Source organism: Arachis stenosperma, chromosome 5, assembly GCF_014773155.1.
Source record: "Arachis stenosperma cultivar V10309 chromosome 5, arast.V10309.gnm1.PFL2, whole genome shotgun sequence".
Taxonomy (NCBI): Eukaryota; Viridiplantae; Streptophyta; class Magnoliopsida; order Fabales; family Fabaceae; genus Arachis; species Arachis stenosperma.
In genome coordinates, this window is record NC_080381.1 from 131,619,391 (window position 1) to 131,629,572 (window position 10,182).

At 35.7% G+C, this 10,182-nt stretch overlaps 1 protein-coding gene across 1 annotated transcript; it reads right to left on the reverse strand.

Moving 5' to 3' along the window:
* Positions 1-325: 325 nt before the first annotated feature.
* Positions 326-9,342, reverse strand: LOC130982752 (DDT domain-containing protein DDR4-like). The gene is made up of 12 exons (XM_057906831.1): positions 8,751-9,342; positions 8,501-8,611; positions 6,910-6,996; positions 6,786-6,823; positions 6,599-6,680; positions 5,899-6,005; positions 5,619-5,784; positions 3,974-4,066; positions 3,682-3,805; positions 2,430-2,472; positions 1,697-1,885; positions 326-1,573 (listed from the first exon to the last, which is right to left on the reverse strand). The coding sequence occupies exons 1-12, from the start codon at positions 9,174-9,176 to the stop codon at positions 667-669; spliced, it is 2,373 nt and encodes a 790-aa protein (XP_057762814.1). The 5' UTR covers positions 9,177-9,342; the 3' UTR covers positions 326-666.
* Positions 9,343-10,182: the final 840 nt, after the last annotated feature.

Below are 10,182 nucleotides of genomic sequence, written 5' to 3' on the forward strand. Positions count from 1 at the left end.
AACTATAAAAACCACTGAGCAACCAGGATAACAAACAGTCGAACAGTATCTGACGCCAGTTTTTTACGAAGATTTGATTGTATGATAATTTTCTTGAAAAACCTATTACTATTAGTCCTTCATAAAATGTTTCAAAAACTTATCCGTCCTGTTACTCGTTTAAGATTTTTTTTTTTTTGTGAAGGGGACCTAGGGCCCTCGTTTAAGATAATTAAGAAAGCTAATTAACCAAATCATAAAAGCTAACCACTAACCCGTCCATCTAACCACCTGAAAGGAAAAAGGAGGCAAAAATAATAAGAAAAAAAGAGTAAGACTAAAGGGCTTGATAATCTAAAGGCAATATCTTGTGTTAAAAGCTACAGTACTTGTTAAGAGTTATTGTACATGATCGATTGAAAGGGCTAAATAACGCCCCACAAATTCTCATCCATTCTGCTAGACACTTTTGAATGTAGAACTACTTAAATACTAAAAAATGACTATCTAATCTACACAACTCAGTATCATGCTGCTTATGGGCTCAGATTGCCTAAGGAAGAGGACCAGGTGATAACTTCCTCTGAGGCACATAACAAAATTTATAGTCCTATTATCTATCATACATATGTGGCTTCCTTGATAGAAAAACTACCATGCTTACAAAAGGCAGATGGAGAGGCTTCACTAATCACCATTGCCTTCCTGTTTAGATGTATGTGAAGTTGGACCGTCATCAAAACCTGAACTGGGAGCAAGCTCATTCAGATCAAGGAAACGTCTCTTCGACATGCCCTCAACTTCCTCTTGGCCTGGCGGACTACTTGAGTTTTCAGGATGCTGGTTCTGGTCTTGGTATTGATTTCGCTGATTCTCTCCTGCAGGCTCTTCATTTTCTCCTGTTGCAGCCTCTTCGGTTTTTGCTGCTACAGGATATTCATTTTCTCCTGCGGCATGATCTTCGGTTTCTGCTGCTCCAGGATCTTCATTTCCTCCTGCTGCAGGATATTCGTTTTCTGCTGCTGCAGGATTAGTGGCAGGCTCATCGACTTTGAATTCCCCATCATCATCATTACCATCTGATTCTTCACTTTCCACCATGAACTCCCCATTCTCACTATGATCTGAGCATTTATCCGATGCATTAGACTTGTCAGGTTTGATAAACTCTGTGTCTGACTCAGACATCTCATATTGTCGATAATTTATACGGTTCCTAGTTGCCCTCTTACTGCGCCTAAGACCTGAATGAATCTCACCCATAGACCTCAGTTTAGTTTCCCTCCTAGTACGGCCTGGCAATTGCTTGACTTTACGAGGCTGGGGTTTGTCACTATCCTCACTGATACTCATGGAATCTTCTTCCTCTTCTTCCTCTTCAACATTGTCTTCATCCCAATGATATTCTTCATCCCCTTCAGATGCAGAGCTACTAGAGAACTTCCTTCGCTGCTTACGTTTCCGGAGATACTCTTCATCATATACGGCTTCTCCAACAATATCATCATCGCTGTCAAAGTCTACATCATTATCTGATACCACCTCGATAAACTCGTTCTCAGAGTACCGCCTGGGCCTCTGCCTTTGTCGGTTGCTGATGTGGAATCAAGATGAACAATGAAAATTGGATAATACATAGATTAATTTGAGGGGAAAGTGTTTTCTTTTCTTTTTTCTTAGCAGATAAAAGGGGAGATGGAGGGGAAGAACTACAAACCTTCTGTCCAACATATCCCTTTCATGCTCTTCTTCTTCATCATCAAAGTCAGGTGATTTTGGAGATGGCATACTGAACTGATGTTGAGAGGCATATGAAGGACCACTTAATTTTCCATTAGTAAGAGCATCAGGTTTTACTCCTGCTTCTCTCGTCCTGGGTATAGGTTCCGGAGATGGTTGCTTTTTCCTGACAAAGGAAGAAATAGATGTGTTGTATAAGTACACAGGACAAATAAATGAGCAAGTATCAAGCTTGATAGCTTAGGTAACGTCATTGGGTCTTTAAATAACTCACATTGTAAAAATCATACAAGTTTACATATTTCAAAAATTTCATTTTAAAAATGAGACATTAGACATAACTAAATACCAATTTTATGATTAATATTGGAATTATAATTTTATAAGAAAATAAGCGAAAGAAAGATTGTTAAAACTCGAAATATATGAATCAATTGTGTTAGACCATACTTTAATCTATTGATATATTATTCTTCCTTGACAAAATATAACTAATTAATGGTAAATATATTAACTTAGCTTAACAAAGTAAATATATTGCACAAAATAAGGAAGCTAACTCGTGTATCCAACAAAACCGATCAAAATTGTACGTTTGCAAAGGTAAAAACTAAGTGTAATTTTAACTCCAAACTAGCCAGAAAGTATAGAAAAATATCAAAAACAGATTTTTATAAAGGGTTAGGAAGACAGAAAGATGAATAACATACTTGGTTATCTTGATTGCCTCATTGATAGACCGATCATAATCATCTGCAATAACAATGAATCAAAGTTAGATTAGTGTAAAGTCAGTGCATAATGATACCCAGGAAACATAAAATTAGGTAATGCAGGTGAATTTAGATCCTTTAAAGTGAAGTAAGTTGATAAAGTGACAAAGTGAGGAATTAATCACTATTGAATTTGTAACTTCCATGAGACCACTATCTTAATTAATTAACTCTTCACTTTAACACTTTACTAACTTCCTCACTTTAGAGGATCTTGATCCAGTTCAAGTGAGAAACTAGATCATACTACTTATACAAAATCCCAGGGTATATAAAATTGCTTTTCCAAGCATAACAAAATTGTGAACAACATAATCAAGGCAGGGTGCTTCTATAAAGAAGAGCTTGGTAATACAACTTTCGTAAGAAAGTGTGGTCATGTGTAAACTAACAAGGCTAACAGAAGTATATAAGAAATATTCGACAACACATTTACCAGATTGATTTATTAATCATTCAATGATCCTAAAACCACCAAGCAACAGAAAGCACCAGTTTAATATACCAAGATATTGCACATTATCCCAATCATATATTAGCATCATAGAGTATCTAGACTAGATATCTAGAAGAAATGTAAGAATAACTTGTATTTCTTTTTTGCTTCTTGATTTGCGACTCTAACTAAGATTAGGAGTCTAGTATTAGTTTTTTGGGATTAAAGAAATATAAATATGAAAACAATGATACAAGAAATTGGGAGAAGTGATCCTCCTTACAAAAGAAAAAACAAACAAAAGAGAAAAGGATCAATGAAGTATATCCTTCCAATCTCTCAACATGATTGAGGGAAAAAACTACAAAAAAAAAATCCTTTAAATAGGAGTCACATATTTTCCCCCCATAAAAAGAGACAGTGACACAAGAAGCTGTGAGGACAAAAGATCCTTCTCACAAGAGCAAAAATAAAAAAAATAAAAAAATCAAGGATGCATGTAGTTACCAAGGAAAAAGCTTATTATTTACTACTAAAACCAGACATTTCTCACGAAGAATATAGACATTATTTTCCACATATGAGTTCTATCTCCAAAACCAGACAGTTGCAGTGCATGCCAAAAATAACAGGAGGGTGACAAGGACAACTCCAGTTGTTAAATCAAATGCAAATCATGTATTGCGGGCAACAACTACAAACAGAATGAAAAAAGATGGCTCCATGGTTAAAGTTCCTTGAACTTGCCCTTACCAAAAGTGTAAGTAACAGGTTTCCTATCACGAAGTGAACGACCCGTGGCAAGCCCATCAACACCCAAGAAATTATCAAGAAGAAGGGCTTCTCTGTGTTGCTTTTTCATCAACCTTTCCTTTTTCTGCACAAATATAGTGTCAATTAAGAATAACACAAGATTCTTCACAAATCAAGATTTTTTTATAAAAAAAGGGAAAGAACATGATTTCAAGTTCAGTTGAGAATCCTATCTTCTCAATTTTATTAACCCTCACCACCGAAAACAAAGGTACACATGAAAACAAAGTACCTTGTGAACTTTCTCAATTTCAGGAAGCATATCTATCTTCAGCTTTTTCCCTACAGAAGCCTCCGTTCTGTTTTTACTGGAGAAAAGTTTCTCCTATGCAACCAGATGCATAAATTCAAATAAGCTATTGCTCAAATGAAAAAATAAAGTAGTTGCAACACAATGGAAAACAAAACTATTTGTTTCATTGTTTCCCTTGAAAATGGAAAAGAAAAATAAGGGTGATTCATATCATCAGAAAATAAACAAATGCCCACATTATGAGAAATCAAAAAAAATCACATTGACCTAGAAATTAGATTTTTGAGTATCAATGAACATGAACATTTAACCACATTAAACATCTGATCAAAAAATAATTGTTACAGCTAATTTTGACCAGTTTTATAGGCGCAAGTCATTAGCGAAGACTGGAGTCTGGCTAATACTAAACTAATCATTGGCATTTGAAAAAGAAAAATAAAATACAATAAATTAAGAAAAGGGCTTAATGCACATCACTAGGTCAGAGGTACGGTTTTTGGGTTATACAAATTCCATTAATTTGTAATCAATTGTTCTAATAATAGAAAAGAAGATAAAATCTTTTGCAGTAATGTACAAGTCACTTTCACTTGGTCTACCATGAAGACAAGAAAAGCCAAAAATTCACAAAATGTTTTATCATCTCTTCATTTTAAGAGAAAATTGTGCTCATAGCATCTCTGGTTCTATTTTCTAACTCATTTCTCTCGCACACAAGTATTGAACAGCATAAATTTTTCAGTATCCCATTTCCCCCCCCCCCCCCCCCCCCCCCTTTTTTTCCTATTACTTGTCCATATCTCTTCTACACAATGTTTCAACATCCTTGAAGTTTACTTCCATCCACTTCAATAAACTTCTCTTTAGCTCTTAATGGTTTGTTTATAGAGATGATTTATGAGAAACACCATGATGATTAAAGTTCAACAATGCAACAAACCACACCTAGTGGATACATAATGGTTTCAATGGATAGCATACAGTGATAAAGATTTCTTACCGCAGTATTCTATCACTAGTTAACTCAAGTTTTACTCAACAGTTGGATGTTTCAATTTGCTTTACCCATCTGAAACGGTGATAATGGAATGAAACATTACAAATATATATAACATTTGTAATCACATCAGGTGATTTAAACTATTGTAGTTTTTTTTTTCTCCCTTTTAATCTTTGTTATAGTTGTAATCTGATAAGCAAAACTTTAAGCTACTGAGGTTACTCCATATGTTGAGGATCTCTTGTACTCCCATCTTGTAAATTTCTATCTTCTACTGAATAAGATTCTTCTTTTATTTTATTTTTTTTTTAAAAGAAGTTTCTGTTTTCATAACCATACTTCATCTGGATTTGCTATTAAATTACAGTCAATCAGAAGTTTACCCGTACATTATAAATCAAGTCATGTTTCTAAGTGCATATAATAAGTCAACAAATCAGGATAAATTTGTGATTCCAGTACAAAAGCACCATTATTAATGTACTAATTTATGTATCAAGCTAACCATGACCTAGCCCATGAACCTAACACTGAAGTCCAATTCAAGCAAAACACTCAAGAATTGTTTAAAAATTTAAAACATTCAAACAGAATATAGTTAGACAAGCCTCAGTAACTTACAGAAACATCTTGAAACTCGTCAAAATTGGTAGCAATTGCTTCCCACTGGTATGATGTGTTCGAAAGAACCCGGGAACCTCTTGGTTTCCCTTTCCTCTCTTGAACCACTTCAGTTTTCCTTATTTCCCTATATAACCTATGTCCAATAATTGGGTCATCTTCATACCTACACTAATTAAATTCCAAATGAATAAAAGCATGAAGAGACATGAATGTGCAACAACAGTCCTAATAACATTCAAATTTTGAAAAGTTCTAATTGAAAGAAACTATTCATCACCAATAAGAAATTCCATGCGAATCACCACCAATACGCTCCTTTCGGAATGTGGAAAGTTGAACTCCATGTTTGAGTGAGTTGTCAATGTAATTTCGGATATCTTCTTGCTGCAAAATATTAGCAAAACCTATCATTGTAAGCCCAGTAGTATATCTGCTTCCCCCTATCCCCAGCCTCCTCAAACTTCCCAAAGTGTGTAATTAGAGAGTAAAAAGTCCCAAGTCGATACAAAAGCCATTAGCCTGAAGATAGCATGACCACGCATCTATGTGAATTGTATTACATATGATTATAAAGGCTGATTATCACACCCTTATTAGTTACACACAAAAGCAGAAAGTAGCACTTCATATGAAAGATAGTAGGAGCAGGACAAATAAAACAAAAGGGGGAGGTAGGTTGCATCAAAACAAAGCAACAATGATTATAAAAGGGTAAATTTTCAGACATAGATAAAATAAAAGGGGGAGGTAGGTCGCATCAAAACAAAGCAACAATTATTATAGAAGGGTAAATTTTCAGACATAGATTATACAGCGTTAATTCAATGAACAGCGTGAATGAACTTAGCATAATTTTCCAACAAGAGCCAAGCTAACATCAAGCAGAGTGATCACATCCTACTATTCTGAAATTCACCCATTTAAGTGAAAGAGGTATAACAAGTATAAACACGTAAAGCTCTAATTAGTAATTATACCTCAACGCGGATATCACATAATGCCTTTAAAATGACTACACGGACCCCTGGATCGAGTGATCTGTATGCTTCAACCTCCGCCCTGTCATGTTAACAACTTAACATAAGCTGAGACTTTGCAAGTGCACAAAGCTTAACAAGTAACAACATGGCATTTTGGAAATTGAACGGCAAGATGAATGTTTACCCATGTGAAGCAACAATTGGAAGATCCCCATCAGCAACCTGCATTTGATTTTCATCCTCATATTAGCTAGAGAAACAACAAAATATACATTATTCTCAAATATCAGCTTAAAGTTCCCCATTACCCAATGCCACCAATCTCTCAATTTTCTGCACAATACAGTTATCCAAGTATCACGTGTGAGCGCCATTCGTGTAATGGGAGGGATTGCCTATCAAAAGATTCAGTCAAGTGATTATTAGACAGGTAGCAGTTTCACAAGTATGTTATATAAGAAAGGAAACTTTTGATTTCCTCAGAAAAAGACACTGACAGATGAGTGCCTATTACTGTCTGGCCAAAAGAGACAATGTCAAATACCAGTTACAGGACCTTCGACCGGAAGATACCTTACATTAAACTACTATGACTTTCTGTAACAGTCTCAATCATAAAAAGTAATGTATGGCTGCTGTTATTTTATAGTTAACCCAATGAAAAACATTAATAAGTTCAATTATTACCATAATTTTGATTGGCTCCTCTCTGAACATGACACAATAGATCACAGACCTGTGAAGAGTTTAGATTTTACACTGGCATAGATGTTGACAGAGCCCGAGGTTCATTGCACAACAGTAGAGTTAAAGTACAAAACTTCAAATACCATTACAATATCTGAGAATGTAAGGAAGCTAACATTAAACAGCCTTAATTTTCTCACACTGTCCACTCTCTATCTACCATATATACCTACCCACCAAGTACAAGATGAATGAAAATTGACATTATTGCATTGCTCAATCAAAATGCTAAATTTAGAATCTTACTTAGACAACTTCGAACACTATCACCAGTATCACCAGTTGAGGGACTTGGTCTATGACATGGTTTATGAAAGAATGCAATGCTGCCATTTGGGGAATCTACACAAGCTACTGAATGGCGGTGGTTGTTCTTGTTCTCAAGTACAATCACTGTTTTAATTAATTCATTTAATGTTAGATCAAGGACTCAATTAATATCCTGCCTCTATTCTCCTGAAGCACCGGAATTTCATAAAAGAGCTAACTCCTCACATTTTGTCGAATAGTTTTCCTACAATATTTGAATCTGGCAGGAACCTGTACTTCAAGTTAGAAATCTCTAAGCAGAATTTGGTACAATGACCTTATTTGAGATTTCTTGAACGTTAGTTTTTGCCTATACTAATTTATTTGAGGCCACACCTAGCCGGTTGAATGATGACCAATCCCAAGGGTTGGGTAGTGACTCAGTCCTCAAGTTTATCATATGAACATGACCCATTCATTTGGAAAAACTTAGATAAGCTCCCTTCTTTGTAGTCAACACACTTTCAAAACATATGACTAAAATTATGCTTATACTAAACAACAAATTTCTATCAGTTCACTCTGTTTCCATTCCTACGTCACGCATCCTACAACCATATGCCAAAATATTTCTCAACAAAACTAGCATATAACAATGATTCTCAATCCAACTTAAAACTCATAGCTATAAGCATTGCATAAATAATTAACTTCAACAAATGATAAACAAACATATAGCAGAAGACAAACACATCAACGAAATGCTCCACATACCTAACAAACACAGGAAAGAAAGGATATGACCTAAATTAACAGAAGAAAAGCGCAATGCAATACACAGGAATAAAATGTGTTAACCCACATTCTAAGAGAAACCGGAAAAGAAAAAAAAAAGGTCCCAACCTTTAGCAAAGGCATGTGTATATAAGCTAATGTGTCATTTGGGGTAAGAAGTGCTGTCTCAAACTCTTCAGCTGAGAATTCTACTTGTATATTCAAAAGAGGCCTAAACAGCTGCAACACCAAAACCAACGCCACATTAACCTCCAATAGCTTTTTTTGAAAACTATTATATAAAATGAAAAACCTTTGAAAGCCGAACCAATTATAAAACCAAATCTAACAACAAAGCTGAAATCTTTTCAAAGCTCACATTCAAAAAATTGAGGGCGGAAGCTAACTCCCACATCGACCGGAGATGAAAGCGGGGCAACTGCGACGACGTGGGCGGTTCCACCAGCGGCGTCACGATCTTGCTGCATTGCTGCTGCTGCGACTGCGAAGGCGACGACGGCGACGGCAACTCGTCCCGCCGGCTCTGCTCCTTCTTCGCGGCCTTTTTCCGCCGCTCTATTGCCGGCTGCGACGCCGCTTGGATTCGTGCAGCGGCGCGAATGGTGCAGGCTCGAGACGGCCGGTTGCTACGATTAATGACTGGAGCCAGAGCCGGAGGAGGAGGTTCGTCAGCGGCGGTGGTTGTAGCGGTGGTGGTGGTGGTTTCCGTGTCCTTTTGAGAATCCGGTTCCGGCGAGTGAGGGTTGGAGGGTTCGTTGGCGGGAAGAGGAGATCCCTGAGACATGGTTTGTGAGAGAAAGAAAGAGATCAAAAAGGGTTTTAGGGTTTGTATCGTGGGATTACATGTAGAGGATCATATGATATGTTAGCATTGAAGAGAAGAAAATCAAAGTGAAGGGATTGTGGCAAAAGAAGGAGAGGGTGGAAGAAAGGGCCTTGTCATTTTTTTTTTTTAATTAGAGAGAGATAAACAATAAAATGCAAATTAATTGTTTAAAAAAATAATTAAGAAAAACAATGCACTCTGTTTTTTAGGGGGTACAAGTCCTCTAATATAACTGCTATGTGCCTATATCCTAATGGAGTTACTGCCCATGCAGAAACACTTGGAGATAGTGTTGGGAGAGAGAGATCCGGTACCACAGATTAGAGTCGAAGAGGAGACAAAAATACCTTGTAATTTGGGTGAAAGAGGATAGAGTTAGACTTTTACTTTGTGTTCTTTGGTAAAATTGATTTATATTTTAAATTTATTTTAAAAGAAAATCTCTCTTGGAAAGGTTGGTTGGTACTTGGTAGGCGTTGTTTACGGGTTAAATTCATATTCGATTTTGAATCTTTTAACCCTAAATTATATATTGAAGAAAAATAAATACGCTTTCTATGGATTTTCATGTATAATCATTAACTATGTCAGCTAATTTCTTATTATTTTCTGGGTACTTTGATAAATAATTGAATAGAATAGTTTATTTTGAATTTAAAAAAAAATTCATAGCTATTTCAAGGGGAGCAGCAAAGAAAACACGTATATGCAATGCCTTGTTATGTTTCTGGAGATAAAGCTAAATTTAGTCTCTAAATGTTTGCCTCCATAATTAGGGCTTTTTTTTAAAGGAAATATATTTGTATTAAACTCTAATTCTCAAATTATTAAGGTAGACTCAATTGCATATTTTTAAGGGTGTATCTTTAAGCCACATTAAAGTTGGCTTGATAAGAACTAATTTTGCTAGATAATGAGTTGGTAAATTTCCTTATTTTTTTACATGTAAAATTTTATAAAATTT